This window comes from Rhodnius prolixus, unplaced genomic scaffold (genome assembly GCF_049639745.1).
Source record: "Rhodnius prolixus isolate KJV_2025 unplaced genomic scaffold, Rpr scaffold_11, whole genome shotgun sequence".
NCBI classification, from domain to species: domain Eukaryota; kingdom Metazoa; phylum Arthropoda; class Insecta; order Hemiptera; family Reduviidae; genus Rhodnius; species Rhodnius prolixus.
In genome coordinates this window covers 17709865-17730136 of record NW_027411625.1, presented here as the reverse complement: position 1 = coordinate 17730136, position 20272 = coordinate 17709865, and the positions used below count along the sequence as shown (strand labels likewise).

At 35.9% G+C, this 20272-nt stretch overlaps 1 protein-coding gene across 6 annotated transcripts; it reads left to right on the top strand.

Annotated features, from left to right (window-relative positions):
• The first annotated feature begins 528 nt into the window (after positions 1 to 528).
• On the top strand, positions 529 to 16793 carry LOC141459495 (NEDD8-conjugating enzyme UBE2F-like). Of its 6 annotated transcripts, none has more exons than XM_074138638.1 (6): positions 531 to 835; positions 4845 to 4967; positions 8848 to 8953; positions 10164 to 10325; positions 11251 to 11412; positions 12956 to 16793. In XM_074138638.1, exons 3-6 carry the CDS (start codon positions 8849 to 8851, stop codon positions 13070 to 13072), a joined length of 546 nt encoding a protein of 181 aa, XP_073994739.1. In that variant the 5' UTR covers positions 531 to 835; positions 4845 to 4967; position 8848; the 3' UTR covers positions 13073 to 16793. The 6 variants fall into 6 exon arrangements, with proteins under 6 accessions (XP_073994743.1, XP_073994742.1, XP_073994739.1 ...); XM_074138639.1 differs by having other exon boundaries at positions 531 to 868; XM_074138640.1 differs by lacking the exon at positions 531 to 835 and adding an exon at positions 2396 to 4427.
• The last annotated feature ends 3479 nt before the right edge of the window (positions 16794 to 20272 follow it).

Sequence of the window (20272 nt, the reverse complement as noted above, 5' to 3'; positions counted from 1 at the left end):
ACATGGTACGTCTATGTTAGCGTACAGAAATGCTTAATTTGAGAATAGGAGGCAGCAAAGCTCACTTTCTATACAAGCAATAGTTTATTTATTTCCAAAGTTGAGTTTTGGCATTATAGCTTTCTTTAATAAAAAATAAATTAAACTCAAAAATGCTTGCATTTTTTATCATTTTTTAAAATCGGAAATGCGTATCTTTTTATTAGTAGGTACAAGCATAAACTAAAAGTAAAATAGGTAGCTAGCAAGAACTGTGATAAACTTCTTTTTTTTTAATATTGCAATAAATGTATTTGGAAAAAAGAATAAGTCAAGTAGAATTCAAATTAAAATGGTCCCCTCCCAAAAATTGAAAATAGTGTTTTAATTGTATATTTCATCATTTATTAAAACAAGTACACTTATCTAACTATATATTGAATATGCAAACAGATTTTTTTACAAGCAAATTTAATTAAATTTTATATACGTTAATTTTTTTAGAGATATGATGAGTTTTTATGGTGGTACTGTCTATTTTCAATTCATTCTACATTGTACTTATCTTGTATCTTTTAGTTATTAGTTCTTAACAAGTTTCAGTGATTAAGTGTAGACGTTTTCAGATATGTATATTGGGAGTTTAGTATAGTTTGTTTTTCAATAGTTACTTGTATGCTTTTTTTTATATTTTGCCACATATATTCATGTGATGAAAAAAATATTGAATGTTAAGTGGTTATATAGTTTTCTTAGTCATATATAAGTTTATTTTGTAATAAAAAAAAGTGATGCCAGGTTATCATTTATATGTGATTCCAAAATTCAGAACAGAAATTTTATAACGAATTAATAGGTAAATTAATATTTGGATAAGACTTTTTATATAGTAAGTATTAGAGAGAAAATTCATATATGTATATATATATATACATATATATATATGTAGTTACAATATATATATATATATATAAATATATATATTGTAGTTGTAGTATATATATACACTTATATGTAGTTGGCAAATTAACTATTGGCACTCCTTGAAAATTCACTTATATTAGGAGTTTAATAACGTTCAGTTATTTGGAAATCCGTTTAAGTAATTTCATTTTTTTTTGTGAAATAGTAATGGTATTAATTAAAATTTAGTCTGAGTACTCCCACGACATTCGTTTACTTTAATTCTCAAAGTTTTCTGTCAGGAACTTTTATTAAATTTAGTTTGCTTCAATGTCAGGTAATATGCGAAAGCCTAATGTCGTACGTTATCCCGCCATCTGAAACCAACGGGAGAAGATTACGTATTTACTTAAGACGAGCATATTTACAACTGCATCCCACTTAACTCTGCTAATGGCACACCTCTTGATGGACTGCCGATAACTAGCCGAAGGCCGACCAGGTTGAGTCCCCGGACCAACTAACACTGGACTTTTTTTTTGTAAAGGTACCATACGCTCAAAAATCATCTCTACAAGTCCTTCAAGGTGGGGCTTTTTTCAATCTACAAAAATTGTGACAGCGGCTAGAAACGACCTTTTATATTCTGTCGCGTGAACATGCGATTGGTCAATAACATGCAGTCTGTAGTATACATAAGAGAAAAGACATCTGAGAGGCCCTGGGGACCAAAGACCAGATTCTCGGATATTATGGGTGAATTCCTAGCATCTTACATGCGAAAAATTGCACAGTAGCTAATTGCGTCCAGTTTCATCTCGACAGGGTGTATCAGAATCAGGAGATAGTTATCCTGTCGATATCCATGCTGCCATTAAATCGCACAGTACACAAGTTATCAGCACAAAAATGGTTTGATAATGCCTCAGCTCTCTCAATGACATCTGCAAACATAGGTATCAAATAAAATCATGTTACTTTTGGTGTGAGAACATGTTGTGGTAGTTGAAAATGAGGTGATATAGAAAAATAAATAAAGGTTCTTAGAAAAAAGGAGGAAGTCAACAAAGCTAAGCCCTGACGTGTTCTTCCAGGTCTGAAGCATGATAGATCTGCCCGGAAGATGGTAACAAAGGCTAGAGGAAGATATTCGGTATCTAGAAACCTCAATATTCTGAGATTTCTTGAGTAGCCTAATGTGGAAGACGTGCTGTTTCATCTGGCACTCTTAAAAACAATATTATTTTCTTCCATACCCAAGCCTTTTTTGTAGAGTCGTTTTTATGGGTCAAGTCTTTTCTTTTATAATTTATTTTGCAGAAGAGTGGTATTTTCTTGAAGAGCCCATCTGTTTTGCCGGCATCGTGTAAATAGTTCCTATCTTTGATTTTTATGCTCATTCAGACTCTGTGTATTGGGCATTGTGTAAAAATATATTTATTTGATAAATGTATGTATATATGTTTCAAGAACTGGTCCTATGCGTAAGTATTAAAAGCAATTTTATTTTATTTTCTTTTTTTGTGAAACCATGGTTACTCAGTTCTTAACGTTACCCTAAAAGTAAATATATCGGTTACCTAACTTCTTTCGCGTAGCACACCCCGAATCAATTCAATCTGTGATGAGGGCACCATCCGTGTCTAGCCAAGAAGAGAAAAAGTCAAGTAAACGAAACTATATACAAGGTGAACCAGTAAGACCTACTGTGGGTAGTACATCTAAAGTGGAGTTCAATGACGTATTGGCCAACATCATATTTTCCACTGTTCTTGAGTGACTCACTTAATTTTTTTTTCTAAAAACATTACTTTTTTGCAATAAAAATGTTATTACTCAGAAAGTCTTAGTCCGAATTCGAATCTGATGACACGGTTAGAAAGACAGATAAATTTTCTGAAAATTGACACCATTTTGAAGCATAAGTTATTCTCCAAACAGCCTCAATCTTCCTCCTGAATACTGGAAAAATAAAAGTAATAGAAATTTTTAAGAAAACTCATTAGGCCCTTATGTGATCAGATAGCCTAGGTGCTGGCACTTTTTATAAAAGTTTCCTTGTCTAATGGTATATCATTTTGAATTGGTTGATTGGATACTAACAAGTATTTGTTTTAAAAAGCCGTTTTGATATTCCTGCTATTAATCGGAGAATAACTAAATAAGTTCGCGATAACTTTCGCGTAGTTATCTAGAAAGAACAATCAACAAGGTAAGTAACAGTAAACGTGCAAATAAAATAAAAATTTCAATATGGCATATAATATGTAAAAATATTTTCCAGATACTAATTTTTCATTGTTTTGTGTTACCAATTGCATCCCTATTTTATTGATTTATTTTTTTTTAAAGAGGATTGCCAAAATACTGAGAGTAAATAATCTTAAATATTCATTTTTGAGGTGTAAAAAATAGTTAAATTTGGCTGTCAAGAATAGGTGACCGGAGGTGTGGCCTGTTTATTTTCGTGCATGCGCAGTACAGTACATTTACGGTTTCCTTTTGAAACTACTTCCCGCCAATGTGCAGTATATTTATTTTTTTAATTTCTTCGTTATTTTTAGTGCGCATGCACAGTATAGTAGTTGCTGTACAGTTGTTGCTTATTTTTCAATCAGTTATTAGTTCCCACCAGTGTCCCATGCGTTTTTTAGGTGCTTTTTTATTTTTTTTAAAGCATGATTGCAGTCTGAGTGAAAGCTTTGTAATTATGTATGGATTTTGGCTTGTTTAATAATAGATATGTATGTCCTAAGTGTGAAAGGGAAATGAAATTAGTAAAACAAAGCGGTGCGTGCGATCGATAAGTATGAATGGAGGTGCAGAGTTTATTCAACCCCCTCTCATGATGTGAGAAGGAGTTTGCGTAAAGGTTCACGGTTTGAAAGGAGCAAAATTATTATGATTGAAGTGTTATTTATGACGAGTTTTTTTTTGTGAAAAAGCGTACGCAGAGTGATGTGTTGTGTGTAGAATTGAAATTGAGTAGAACTACTGTGTGTGATTGGTGGAGTTTTTAGGTGTGCATGGATATTGTTATTAGTGAGAGTAGTATGCTTGGTGGTGATGCAGAGATTGTAGAAATTGATAAGAACAATTTTGGTAAGAGAAATTACGTACAATAGAGGAAAATATGTTAATGGTAAATGGGTGTTTGGTGGTGTGGAGAGGGGTCCACTAAACGCTTTTTTAGGGTCGTTGAAAGTAGGGATAAAGGTACCTTACTAGATGACATCATTAAGACTTTCATACTGTCGGGTTTCCTAATTTACTCGGACTGTAGGAAGTCATATGACTGTCTAGAAGATGAAGGATTAAACATATGAAAGTGAACCACTTCCTAGCTTTTAAAGACCCTGAATTTGGTGAGTGATTTTTTTTGCCATAAAAAGGCAGCTGCTGAACTATCACTGGATAGTTTGACTCCTACTTAGCGGAATATATGTGGCATAGGAGTCATTCTTCCAGTGGCGATCTTATGAGAGCATTTTTGGAGGAAGTTTCTAAAGTGTACAAACCATGTTACAGTGATTGTCATGATTAAGGTAAGTTATTTTTGTTTCTCTTCTTTAGTAAATATTGTTATGAATCATGTATCTCAACTGGTTGCGGTATGCAATAAAATTAAAGGTTGTTAGCTACATTATGGGGAGGAGATGTGTGGGGCGAAGTCCCCACAAAAAAACTTAAAATAAAATTATCAATCTTGTAGTTATAATTGAAGTGATTTTGATTAGCTGTTAAAGTGTTACCCGCCTTTTTTAAATATTAATAATGTATAAAATAATACCAATAATAAATATTTTATTTTTATATTTAAATATGGCGGATTACATGGTAACAGCGAATCAAAGTTACTTCGAATTAGGCCACACCTCCGGGCACCTATTCTTGAAATTTATAAATTTTTCACGATACAAATGAATTACATTTTAATTTTAAACATTTGCATTATTAACTAGGTATTCTTTTGATAAAAAGAATAAGCCAAAGTTTAAAAAGTAGGCGTATATTTTTGCAAGGCTTTTGTGAAATTGTGTACCAAGCGTATTTAATAAACCAAAAAAGGATTACATTTCACCAAGGTATGTTAAATCTTTTTATAACACTTTTCCTTTAAAAAAAAAAATGTATGTAATAGCTTTCTAGTAGGTCAGTATCATTAGATGGATACAATAAAATCTGTTTTTAATTAAATGCTTTTTTTTTCTTTCTTTTTTTTTCTATAATGTTCAAAATATATCCCATTGAGAGGGACTGTTGTAAAGCATCTTCTTGTCCGATTTATTTTTCCCTCATACCATTCTTTTCAGTGAAAGCCTAACAAAACTCCTACAGCTTCAACTTTGACCGAACTACTTCAAGCAGCCAAAGCACATCAAAGTACTTTTAGCATTAACAGTAATAACAGACCTGCAACATTGACTTTAACCAGCTATTCGAGCATTCAACGATGGCGCCAAGTAGTTAACTGTACGGTGGAATTCCGTTGGGTGGTTAACTCAAACACAACCACTGTTCGAACAGTGATAGTTACGAGCGAAGAGGGCAGGTTCCGCTACTCTGATGTTGCTTCTTTTAGTAATGATGTACTGACGATTAATTTTTTCTTATTGTCCTATTTTTTTAAAGAAGATTTAAATGAATTGTATATTTATATTTAAAAGTAGTAAAATTAATTGCCAATATTTTCAGGCGGGCTTTACCTCTAACTACCAATTAGATGCCGTGGAAGGAGATGACTAGCAAACATACTTTAATGTAAATTTTTTTTATTCACCATTAATCAAAATCCAAGGCCTGGAGATCGGGAATCAAACCCACTAACCAACAATCTACAGGGTGATCCATTTAAAACGCACCAATCGCAAATAACTTTTTAGGAAAGCGGAATTTCGAAAAAACCCACGAAGTAAACTATATGTTTTTTTTTGGTCTAGTTTTCAAATTTTCCACCCCCGATGATGTATCTTCATTTTTTGTGGAGTTACGGCCAAAAACCCGATTGGGGGTTTCATAAGGACCACTGGTTTTGACAATGATTATGAAAACTACATAAAAAACTGTGGAAAATGACGTTCATTCCGTTTTGATATCCCTAATATTTGTCGAGATATTTAAGATCAAAGTTACTATTTTATCAACACGTGAACGGTTTTCAATATTAATTTTGCACTAAAAATACATATTTTGGGAGGTCCTCTGACTACAAAAAATGTTATTTGTGACGAAAAGTAAAAAATAATAATAATTAAAGATTTTAAAAATGTAGTGCAATGTAATGATTATGGGTGAGTTAGAATAAATTTGTTTTATCATATAATAAAAGCAACCAACACGTCATTTTAATGTACCCTGTATGCAAGACTTCATGACCTATGATTGCGGAAAGAATATCTTGCCAGTGATGGGCGGGTGTTGATCAAGTGGTCAAGAGCGTAGCTTTGTAAGTGGGAGATCCCCAGTTCGAATCCCTCGTATGACTACATTTTATTAAAAAAAAAAGTATGAATAACTGCATACGCGGGATTCGAACTGGCGATCTCTCACTTATAAAGTCACGCTCTTGATCATTAGACCAACACCCTGGCAAGATATTCTTAACTCAATCATAGGTCATGAAGTCTTGCATGCAGGGTACATTAAAATGATGTGTTGGTTGCTTTTATTTGATGATAAAACAAATTTATTCTGACTCACCCATAACCATTACATTGTACTACATTTTTAAAATCTTCAATTATTATTATTTTTGTACTTTGCGTCGCAAATAACATTTTTTGCAGTCAGAGGACCTCCCAAAACGTGTATTTCTGGTGGAAAATTAATATCGAAAACCGTTCACGAATAGATAAAATAGTAACTTTGATCTTAAATATCTCGACTAATATTAGGGATATCGAAACGGGATTAACGTCATTTTCCACAGTTTTTTATGTAGTTTTCAGAATCATTCAAAACCAGTGGTCCTTATGAAACGCCCAATCGGGTTTTTGGCCGTAACTCCACAAAAAATGAAGATACATCATCGGGGGTGGAAAATTTGAAAACTAGACCAAAAAAAAACATATAGTTTACTTCGTGGGTTTTTTCGAAATTCCGCTTTCCTAAAAAGTTATTTGCGATTGGTGCGTTTTAAATGGATCACCCTGTTTATTAGCTCGCCTCTAGACGCTCGGCTACCGTGGCGCCTGAATTGTACATTTTAAAATAATTAAGAAATATTTTCTTCATCATGCCGGAGTTTCATGAAAACCTCTGCACACTTCTCTTTTTTCCAAAACAATATACTCCCAACTCTTTTTTTACACGATTTTGAAATAACACGGTTCACCTACGGAAGAAATACACTTTTTTACCCGAATTTTTTGTTCTAGCACGAATCCCATACAAAGCATTTTTAATTCTAATTTTGACTGTATGATCAGAAGCCGGTCGGTTTACGCCCACACATGTGTTAGTGACTTGGTCCTCTTGACATCACATAACTTCATGGCTTGTTTACTTTGTATTCCGGAGCAAACGGGTATAAGGACTGTTTTTAGACAGTCGACTAATCTGGAACCCACATACAAGACAGAAAAGACAAGAACTAAATAGACGATACGGACAACTACGAAGACTGCTATGGCGGAGATCAGCTATGAACGTAACAGAATAAACTGACTCTATACAAGACACTAGTAAGACCCATCTGGACCTACGGAACTGAGCTGTGGTGCTTTGCGAAACCATCCAACATCCAAAGAATCTAATCCTTTCAATCTAAAATCCTTCGGCATATCGTCAACGCTCCTTATTATGTATCCAATTTAACCCTCCATACAGAATTCAATATCCCTTTTGTCAATGACCTAATACATTCTCGCTTCCTTAATTTCGATAATAGCCTAACCATACATCCTAATCCCACAGCACAAGCCTTATCCACAACAACCCATCCCGACAATCCTCCATGACGCCTGAAACTACGTTGGCCCCGCGACCTTTTACCAATTTCCTACCCTACCTTACAACCTCTAGAGAGTTACATTGGCATTGGCTGGCCCCTCTCATTAGGATCCACTAGGATTCAGCCAACAATCTGTGCCTAACTCAATTTAGAACTCATTTACTTGATGTATATGTACAGGTTGTAAATAAGTAAATAAATGTATAAGTATATATAAATGTACATATGGACTGAATTTTCACTGTACACTAATTTTATTTTTTTTGTAACAAAAATGAATTGTTTTTGTTTTATAAATATGTAATATAGATTTCATTATTACTTTTTGCACGTTTTTTTTGGAAATTATTTTGAGTTTTTTCATTTTACACGATTTTTAAAGTTGTGGATCATATTTACCATATGTTGCGTGTATTTTTTTACACGATTTTTTTTTTGCACTGGTTTCTAATGTGCGCATCTACCGTTTAAAAAAAAGAGTTGGGTGTATTTTGACTTTTACAATGCTTTTTGGTCAAGTTCACGATTCCGAATTACTCTTAAGGATAGAAATAACTTTGGCAAAGCAAAGAGAAGTAAAAGTTTGTTTTTTTTAGACGTAGGAAACCTAGGACAAGATGGGCAAATCCCCTTTCTTTTTCTTTTTTTTTAAAAAGAGAAAAAAAATGAGTTTGATACATTTATTTCAGATGTGCTTTTTCATTCGGCAGCGATAGTTATTTTACGCAAGCCTTGAGCGTTGGAGTAGATCGTATTAAGAATTCGAAAAAAAATGTCACAAAAATTATTTTAACGGCTAGCAAAATACTGTTTGTAGTCGTCCAGTAATGTGATGACTTGTTCCAATATAATATATACCACTCCGTAAAATCAACTACATATGCGGACCTATGAGTCAGAGCAGTCATGTTGTTTGTATCGTTAGACTAGATACCTAGTTTTTGAAACTAACTTGCCCACTTCTTACAGGATACCGAATATATTCTAATAATTTTCCTGTGTGTTTGTTTCAGAATGATTACGTTAACAAGGAAATTGAAGAAAAGTTCCGATGATAATCATTATAGTAAAAACATGACCAAAAGGGTCTCAATACGGGACAGATTACTCGTCAAGGAGGTTAGTATTCTTTTTTTTACTTTTCATATGTTGTAAACAAAGTACAAAATGGTATGAACAGTCACATAATTTCTTTTTCTCATTGATTACTATTTAATTGAGTCAATGGCTATTCAGTTTTATATTGAAGTTTGGTTATTTACTGAAAAGCTGTGGACGGTAGCATCAGACGTAAGTTGGGTTGAAAAGTTTCAACCATTTTTCTACTATAGAGACGACACCAGTGTACACAAAATATGAGGTTTAGTTAAATGGTCTCCAGTTTCTTCCAGTTTAAATGTCATCGTAACCAAAAAAGAAAAATCTCCAAAGTCATTCAGCTGATTTTATTTAAATTTGAAATTCTCGCAATCATAGTGTTCCTCCATTAAAAAACATTAAATGAATTGCAAAAATTCCGTATTCGAAGAAAATTTCTTAACTAGAAATTTTACTGAATGGAGTTTTCACTATTCTTAGATTATCTCTAAACTTATTTATACATTACAAGTATAATAGCTCTTACTCTTAATGTAGTTATTTTTCTAGAAAAATTTGTTCCATGAAAGCCCAGGGAGGAAATGGTAGCAGTAGGCTAGGTTTCCTTCTATTGTATCCGTTCAGTGTGATGTATTGTTTTACTAACGTATAAGTAAGAATTTAATATGTTTCAAAAATTCGTTGTATAGAGAAAACGTAAGAATTTGAGCCATGAGAACGAGGTAGTAAAAGAAAGTCGTGTGAGTCAACTCAAGATTTTTTAACTTTCTCTTTTTTTTTTGCGTTAGTATTCAAGATTATTGGAGCTTAGTATTTTTCCGTGCACTTCCGACCTTCAGACAGAGTTATCTCCTTACAGACCAGGTTCATCACCGAACAGTGAACTGTAAGATAGTCACAGTAAAAGAAAAATTAAGATTGGGAGTTGCTGTGTTACTTTTTTTAGGGTAGAAATATGGACCCAATGAGGTTTGGATAGTGTATTATTCATTCTCACGAATGAATAATAATCTTGATGTCTGATTTTTGTTTTTTTTTTACTAGGAGCCTCTTACAGTTCAGTTTATTGGCAGGTGATAGATAATATTGTCTGTAACGAGAGAACAGTCCGGATGCCGGTAGTTCAGTGAAAAGGCTTTGACCGTCAGTGACCTCAGTTGTTAATGCGGCTTGAATTAAACAAGTAATTAGAGAAGAATTTCTACTTTGAGTTTATTTTTGTTTGAAACAGGTGCAAGAAATGGAATCAATGTTGCCAAACACATGTTCATTGAAATTTTCTGATCCACATAAATTGCATGATTTTTATCTAATTGTTTGTCCGGATGAAGGATTCTGGCACGGTGGAAAATTCTGGTTCCACATATATATTACAGAAGAGTATAATATGGCTGCAAGTATTGTTAAATTTATTTTTGGCACTAAGTTTGAAATTTCGGGCTACACAACTAGCTACTACAGTTTTTCAGCGAAGGTAGGAGCAGTAATCATTTATACTGATAAGATCATAAGACGTGAGATTAATTACTGGACTGTGACAAAAGCCTTAACGTTTTTCACCTTACATTCCGAGATTTTTTCCCCACATTTATAAAGTCTAAGCTTAAAATCTTAAAAGCTTAAGCTATCTTTGGAAGCAAACATCTTCAAACGTCTCGCTTTTCTTCTGCCATATATATATTTTTAAAAAAAGGTAATTGTGGAGCAAAGGAGCTATGTAGTAATCAGTGGATGCTAGGCTCACGCTGGGTCTGGGTCAGGAAAAGCTCCAAATTCAAATCATAGATTAGTCACTGGAAGAGATGGTTGATGTTATTGATAAGTGGGAATTTTTCAGCCAAAACGGAGTTTGGATGTAATCACACTTTGTCTGGTCTAATCATTGTTTTATTTTTGCAGATTGTTGAAACAAAACCACTTCACAAAGCAACAAATATTGTTTCGCACTAATTTCCAGAAGTCTGGCATTTTTGTTCGCGTAGACTTTTTGATAAGCTGTCTCAAGCATTTTTTTTGAAAGTAAATGAAAGTAACTAATAATAATAATAAATTAGTAAACGTAGTTGTTTACATTGAACTAAGTACGGTTAGGTATTTTGGAAAAAATCACCCCAAAGTTGATTACCTTTTTGATCGCCCACATTCCCTGGCCCCTCCCCAGATTAAAGTTAGCGTGTTTTAGCTGCCTACCTCACTGAAGAACTGAATAAAGTATTCCATTTCTGTCTAGAGTTAGAGAGTAGCCTAAAGTTGACTAATTTTGTTTACTGTTTGCTGCAAAATTGAATATTTTCTTTATTTCTGTTAACACTTTCCAGCCACCGACTGTAAAATGCGAAACTAAACTGTGGCATCCAAATATTAGCGAGGAAGGGGAAATATGTCTTTCGCTGCTCAGACAGAACTCCATAGATGGTCTGGGATGGGCACCTACCAGGCGACTTAAGGACGTAATATGGGGCCTGAATTCATTATTTACGGTAATAGTAACCAATAACTTTTCTGTAGTTATGTAAGAATAAATGTGAAAAAGGAGGATTGTAATCAAACGTAGTTTTGGATGATTATTTTGTGTGAGAAAGTTAAACAAATCCTTACTTTTCCTCCACAATTAGTGTTTAGATAAGTATAAATAGTCCTCCAATCAAGGAAGGGATTAGCTATGCGGTTAGCGTATTGGATTCCCGGTTCGAATTTAGCTGCTAGCCCTTAGATTTTCTCTTCCTAGAATCTTCTTACAGGTCACTGTCTGGTGATGGAGAGTGTTGTCTGTAACGGGAGAACACTGTCTGGTGGCCGGTAGTGCACTGATCAAGCTCTGGGCGCCAATAACTTCAGATGTCGACACGTTTTTTTAAATAATAAAGATTTTATTGGGATAGGTACAAAAATGTTCAACAAAAATTTTTATTACTTTTTACGATTGTTTAAAAAAGGTCCTAAACAGGGTCGTTGTGATTAATCGTTGTTAGCTATTGAATCCCTTGCTGAACCATTACTTAGGTTTGTGTAACCATGATGGAGCGGGGTGAGACAAAAGAATTATAAATGCTAACAATAATTTCTATTGCGCTAATGACCTTCAAAGTTGATACATCAAAATAAATAAAAGTTCTATTAGTCGATAAAAAAGAATAAGCGAGACCCAAACGAAGTAAAATAATAATCTGTATTTTGTAGCGTAAAGAATTTTCTACTTTCGGTACGCTTTGTTCACATGAAATCCTTGGAAGAATCAGCTACTAGCCTTGCCACACTACGAACTAGGCCTTACATACACAGGACTGTGTCTAAGATGTAGGCTAACCACCTATATCTCGGTTTCCCCCGCTAGCAACTTGCTTGAAGTATCATATTTTCACTGGCAAAGACATTTTGACATGGTTCAGAACAAATAGTAAGTAGTCTGAATACTGACAATGGGGAGGGTATGAACCAAGTTCAGTATCATCATGTTCTTCACATTTATCTACTTAGAGTGGCCAGCGGTCTCAGGATTTCGGTCAGTTAATTCAATACATTTTTTTTAAAATAGAAGCCTTATAGGTTTATGCGGCACTATTCCTCATTGTCTTTTTACCTTTTCCGTAGTTGGAGATGGCCAGCTAACAATGTCTGTAGAAAGTCGCAGACTTGTGCTTGGATTTGACTCGACAAGTTCTCTATAAAGCCTCATCAAAATCTCAAGATGGCCGCTCGGAATTTAAGGTGGATTCACCTTAAATGGTTGAATCTATGCCGCGCAGTACGCTGGGCTGTGTGGGATACCTTCCCCTTTTATTTCAAATAGAACGCGTAGCTTCAGCACTATACACTGTTTTTCTCCGGAATTGATTAAAATTACTAATGTATCATTGGTGACAGTAATGTTTTCTTAAAAAAAAAATCACAATAAAACTGACTGAAGTTGGTTGTAATATATGTAGAAACACTACATAACCTAAAGATCAATACAATATTAGTTTCTTTGTTTATTTACAACTCATTACAATCATTCTAATAATTTTTTATTTTCCAATACAGGATCTACTAAACTTTGAAGACCCATTAAATATATCAGCCGCTGAACTTTATGTTAAAGATCGTGAAGCTTTTAAAACTAAAGTACATGATTACATTCTTCAATATTCAAGAAGTTGATCTTCATATTCACCGAACCTTGGAAGTAAATGGATTATTTGCTACAACGCAACACAGAAAATCGTACTTCCAGATTCTTCGTTTTAAAGCGGTGCCTACAATTTAATTTTTTTTGTTTAAAAAGAGGCACCTAATTAAGTTATTGTTTCTTTTTAATGGGTACTGTGTTTGGTGCCATATCCTAAAAAAAAAAAAAATAAATAAAATAAAATAAATAATGGAATTTCGAAAGGAACAAAAAAAATTTCTTTGTTCTTGATAACTATTTATTGTTAATTATTATTATTTTAATTCACAAACGATTGAGAAAATATAATGTAGCGGAGACAACTTACAAAAATTGAAAGATTTTTTTTTCAAACAATAAATTTCTTTAGGATAATATATTGACTTCAGCCTATGCTGATAGAATAGCGTTCACTGTAACAGTAGAATCTGTAGAGGAAAGATGGTGTTTCTTTCTTCTTCTTTTTTTTATAATGTTTTTAGTTGTTTTGAATTTTTACTTTAGCTTGTCATTTTTATTGTTTAATTAGTAAAAATAAATTAAAAAATGTGTATAAATATATGCACAACATCTATTGTTAGCTAGGACCTCCGTTAGGCCTCAGTTAGCTAGTTTCTGCGTTACAAGTACGTCGTCATCTTTATAGTCAGTACGTATGCACATCTCTCTGGCCTTTTACAATACATCAGAGATATAAGAAAAACTGGTACGTCTCGGCATATTGTCTGTCACCCCTACCGGATGCATGCACTACTTCAGAAATCACCTAATTAAGGGGAGCCGTACAGTTAGAGTTATACACCGGCTGACAAACCGATGAAAAGGAAGCCACATTCCTGGAGTTGCTTGCCAGTGTTTGTCATGCTCGCTTCCTTTGTGATTGCTCGATAAATGCCCTTACTTATATGTATGTCATGTTCTGAAATATATACAGGGTGTTCAGCATAAGACTACGGTAACTTCGGGAGGCGATTCTGGGCATCATTTGCAACAAAAAATTACATATAAACTATGGCTCGATTCGGCTCCGTTTTGTAGATATTTTTAATTTTATGTTTTTTCAGGTATTACTACTTTTTAGTAAAAAGTTGTCTATATTTCTCAAACTATTAAAGCTACAGATATTTTAATAAGCTCATTAGAAAGAAGGTTAAATTTCCTTTTAAATAAGCTAATTTGTATTCCAAAATAATAAAATTAAGTATTTCAAATTGTGGCCCAAACATAAGAAATAGCAAGTTTCTAATTTTTTCCAAAAACTTGGACTTCATTTTTCTCAAAAACATATTATATGAAAAAACCGTGCACTATTCAGGAATAGGGGTTATGTTAAAAATTGATGCAGAAATCTGTGATTAATTGCAAAAAAGTAGGCTTTAAAACAGCGTCGGCATGAAAGGAATTCAACTACCATAAGAATATAATTGATCAGATTCATCAAATCCCGTACGATTTTTTGCAAACGTGTAATTTAATAATTAATTTATTTAAGAACTATATTCAAAAATATAAAACTTACATTAAAAATAATAAAATAAAATAAAAAGAAGAAAAATGAATATGATGTTAAATGAGTGTTAGGTACCAATTTCGAAAGAAAGGATTTTCGTTTAACGAGTTTAGATCTGTGTGTTATACTTCAGTTAATTAAAGAAATTTGCCAAATAATGTTGCGTCATAAATAATATTTTTTTGCAGACAGAGGACCTCCTAAAACGTGTATTTCTGGTGGAAAACTAATATCGAAAACCGTTCACGAATAGATCAAGTTGTAACTTTGATCTTAAATATCTCAACTAATATTAGGGATATCGAAACGGGGTTAACGTCATTTTTTACAGTTTTTGTGTAGTTTTCATAATCATTGTCAAAACCAGTGGTCATTATGAAACCCCCAATCGGGTTTTTGGCCGTAACTCCACAAAAAATGAAGATACATCATCGGGGTGGAAAATTTGAAAACTAGACCAAAAAAAACATATAGTTTACTTCGTCCGTTTTTCGAAATTCCGCTTTCCTAAAGAGTTATTAGCGATTGTTGCGTTTTAAATGGATCACCCTGTATAATAAGAAAATAAAATATCATGCACATCTTTTACTCCTAAAAAATAAAAATTAAAAAAAATCCCGTGGAATTATAACTCTAAGAGAGTTTTTCCGGATTATAAGATAGTGAATCTACATGATTAAAAAAGCTAACTAAATTATTTGGCAAGTTTAAAGAAAGCGATGATGACATCAGTTGATGAACAAAAAAAAAGGTTTGAAGAATATTCACAAATTGGAACTTGAAAAACATTTACATGTAGTTGAAAAAAATAATAAATGTATATTTGGATAGTAATAAAAACTGTGAATAGACCTGAAAGGGATGATCTTCATAATTATAAAATTAAAAAATTAGCGTACTAAGAGAGTGAGAACGTGAGAGAGAGAGAGAGAGAGAGAAAGTTTAGTTGAAACCATTTGGATGGATCTTTGTTCTATTGTGGCTGCTTACCAGCCCGTTCGGTCAGTTTGTTTAAATATGAATCGTCAAATGTGCCTGCTATCACCAATAAGTTCTTTTGTTGTAACAAAATGAACAATTTTGTTATACGAAAGTATAATAAACTCGCTTAAATTATATTTGTGTATAATATTTAATGTATTATAGATGTTTTCTTTATTTATTTTAGTTTAAAATTAAATTTGATGTAAAATGAAATAAAAAACAGAACACCCTTCTTATGTGAGATATTGCCATTTTCGACTCGCCTCGGAAAGAGACTCTATAGGAAATCTAATTTCTTTCGCGTGGTGTTCAGACCATTTCTTGGGGACTCTACAGACTTTTTCACCTTCGTTGCTGACTGTAGATTTTATTGGGTTTTATATTTTTGATCGCATAATTACTGTTGATGCTGCGGACCTTGACCTCGCCAAGTGTCCGCCTCTCATTTCGATCCAAGGCTTCTGATTGCACTAGCCTGACCTTATACCCTGGATGTAACGTTATTTTTCATCCAAAATAGAACCATAACAAAGAGATGAATGTCTTTTAACATATTTTACTTATAGTATATCAGTTAAATCAGCCCAGTAAACAAGGAATTTAAGCTAATTATAACAAATAAAAAATCAAAGTTCGGGAAATAATTATTCTGGATCTCGACAATAATAAATGAAACGAACGATTAATATTTGAGAAAGATACTAAACCGATGTCTCAGATAATAACGGTGTAATCTTTTTTCCACGTGAGTATACCTTAGTCTCTCAATGTTTACATGGAATTTTACTTATTAAAATAATTTGTTTAGAAGTGGAAAGATTATTTTTTTACTATGTAAACAGAAAACTAAAAGTTGTGAATAGATAAAATTATCATCTCGCAACTTTCAAAATTTGATTTGTTCATCGGGAATACAAGTCCACATATAATGTTTTAATTTTGAAAAGAAATACTTCAATATTTTAAAAACTTGATGTGTAAAGGTTAGTATAATGTACTTCGAACTATTATATTATCTAGGGAAATTATAACGTGAAGATTCCCTCCTAAATATCATTACAAAGTACGCACCTACCATCTACATATTAAAGAAAACTGCGACGCTAAGCATATCTCTGAAGTTCCCCGAAACAGTGAAATGAACAGTATTTTCTATGTTAGTAAAAAATAGGTTCAACAAAAAATGCAATTTTACAAAATAAATAGATTTCTGTGTTCTATGTTTTTATTTATTATTTTGTTGTCGCTATCTCTCATAACAGGTTCCATAGATTGGAAAAAATTCTGATCAGAAATAGAAAGTGTCATAAACTTACATATACCTTATAAATCCTGAACGAACGCTACGAGCACCACTCGCTTCATGAAAGTGTGTTTCCAGTGCTTCTGCTTTCCGCTACCAAAGTGAGAAGTAAGCAAGCTCACTCAATCTACAACGGTCCGCGAACTCTCGGACGCCCTCTCCACGGCGCTGGGCCACAGAGTTGAGCGCGAGTAAATTCTATCAAGGGGTACGGAGGGAGTACTGGAATTTCTCCAGAATGGCTTTCTGGTAATATTCAAAAGAGGACACCACGGCAGAGAATGTAGGGTAAGCGACACGAACACTGCCGCTGCACCTACTATTTTTTGCCGACAAATTAATCTCTTGTCACGGTCAGTCCAGGCTCCTATCATTTAAAAATTCCTTCGTCGTGGGCGCCTCGGTTTCTCCCGACCATGACTTGATAAAGGCTTGCAGACCCATCTCCTAGCGCCCTGAGTGACTGACTGGTCATTTCACGATCGTTCGCTACGAGAGAGCCACAGTAACCGCCGCTGTCCGCAACGTAGCCTATTCCCTCTCTAGTAATCGTCTATTTTTTCAGGTGGGGCCTAACGCCCAACTACCAATTAGGTGTCGTGGATGGGGCTGTAATCCCAGCGAGTCGCTGCCTCCGCTGTCTCTCGTTCGCAGCGCTGCTGCGCTCCTTGAGATGCTCTCGAACACACGCACGCTCCAATCTACACCCACACACGCACACTCCAACCTGTAAACACTCACGCACACACCAATCTACACACACACTCTAGAGAAGGGAATAATAATAAGGAACAGTTAATTGGTTAACAGAACAAAACTTTATTAAACAAATTAAAAGGCAAACTGAAAACAACATAAAAGAACTCTTCTACCAAATAGTACGGATATATATTATATACAATGCGCTTAATCGCTACTATGATAAGTCTTATAACTTATAACACACACAGAGTTAACACCGCTACACCAGGCCGTGTGAGTAAGGGACTATTACACCGACACACAAGCACACCTAAATTTTACGTTAGCTTCTTCCTCTTCTTCCTCTTCCGGTTTTGCTTTCTTCCTCTTCCATCTGCTCTCCCGTCCGCTGGGCTGCTCATGTCCACCATCTTTGTGGGTCCCGGAAGAATTCCGGCTCTTACATGCTCTGGTACCCTCTCCAGTCCTTACAGTCTCGGGTACCCCCGTTTTAGGGCTGCCCTGTCGTGCCTAGCGCGTGATTCTCGCTTGTTTTTAGGGCTCCAGCTCACTTGCACCCACCCTTCTAACTCCAAGCCTTGGTGTAAGAGGCGAAACCTGTTCGGGGGGGGGAGGCTCATGCGTAGGAAACTCAGGGCTTATTAAATATTTTACCTGTAACTGTTCCAGACTATTGTAAGTGTGGGAATTGTGGGTTATGAAAGGTTTCATCTGGAAGAGCTCTCTCATTCACTCTCAACCATACCTTCATTTCCACCAAGACGCCTTCGTGGCCTAACGTTCACTCCTATCCCGGGAGAAGGAATAGGTTCTTCTTCGAGTGCTTGATAAGTCCGCCCGCGTAGGTCGTAAGGGGACCGCCTTTGTTCGCCTTCACTTAGCTGTACTGTCTCTGGGTACCATGTGGGATCACCGGTGTGTGTGCTCTGTTCCTCGAAGAGCTCATTAGGGAGTGTTCGGTCAATCCCAGAACGCCCCTCAAGGACTTCGCTATCTTGGCCTTCGCTGTCTATCAGGGGGCTTGGCATAATCTCCGGTGCCCCTCTACTGGCCCCCATAGCACGAGGGGACACTCTTTCTCCACGCACTTCTATTGAACTGTTGTTATCGTGGTTTGAGGCTGGCTCCGGTATTGGGTCCTCCTGTAACGCCGCTGGCTTTAACCTATTTACATGAACCACGTACTTCTCCCCCGAGCGTAATGCAAGCTCATAAGTCGTAGAGGAAAGTCTTGCCCGCACAACATGAGGCCCCGTCCACGGTCTATAGAATTTTTTTGCGTGATGTGGTGGTGCCGCCGGCACGAGGAGGTATACTTTGTCCCCGATTTCATAATCCCGACTCTGCTTTCCCTGATTATATTTCCGAGTCCAGGTCTCCCGCGCCAAGGACTCGGTCCTTCTAGCAATTTCATGCGCGGTTTCCAGTTTATTTTGCAATGATGCTATATAATCTTCGAACCCGTCCGATCTTTCCTCGGGCAAATGTGAGCAATCGAACGGCAAGTCCAGCTGTCGCCCGAACAGCAGGAAATGCGGCGTGAAACCGAGTGATGAGTGGATTGTGGACCTGTAGGCCATTAAGGCGTAAGGAATCCATTCGTCCCAATCCCGCCCATCTCGGCGGACATAGTGGGACAAGGAGTCGACCAAGGTACGATGCAGGCGCTCCACCATGCCGTTACTCTGCGGGTGGTACGCCATGGTTTGTAATTTTTTCACATGCAGAAAGTTACACATTGCTTTAAACAGGCGGGACGTGAAGTTAGTGCCTCGATCCGTAAGAATATACTTTGGTGCTCCGTGGCGCAAGATGATATTTTTTACAACGAGGCGTGCAGTTTCCTCCGCGGTCTGGGTCTTCATTGGTGCGGCCTCCGCATACCTCGTCAAATGATCGATCATCGTGAGGAGGTAGCGGTTACCCCTCTGGCTTGTTGGGAACTCAACTACATCCAAGGAGATGAGCTCTAACGGGTATGAGGCCTTCTCGACCTCCCCTAATGGAACAGTTAATCCTTACTCAATACTGCCGAGGAACATAGTGCGCTCTTCAAAGCATCAAAAGCCTTTTGCTCGGACTCCGTCCACTGGAAAGTAGCGTTTTTCCACAATAAGGACGTCAATGGTTTTGCTAGCTCCGAAAACTTATGGATGAATCGGCGGTAATATCCCGCCAACCCAAGGAAGCTCTTGACTTTCTTCCCGGAGGTAGGTATAGCAAAAGCTTGGATCGCTTCCTGTTTAGTCGGATCAGGCCTCACTCCGTCCGCTGACACGATATGACCGAGGTAACGGACCTGTGACTGGGCGAATCGACACGGCCAGATTCACTTTCAGTCCTGCGGCCTCTAGACGCTGCAGGACATGGCCTAGTCGTTCACAGTGCTCTTCTATATCCGTACCATAGACAATTACGTCGTCAAGATAGACCATGCATTCTTCCCCTTTCAAATTCATCAGAAGCTGGTCCATCATTCTCTGAAAAGTGGCTGGAGCATTCACTAGTCCAAACGCCATCCTGCGGTACTCAAAGTGACCCCCCACCGTGGTGAACGCTGTTTTCTCACAATCCTCCTCTCGGATGGGTATCTGATGATACCCACTCGCGAGGTCGAGCGTCGAAAAGTACTGGCTTCTACCCAGGCTCTCAAGGGTTTCAGTGATTAGGGGTAAGGGATATGCGTCTGTCTTC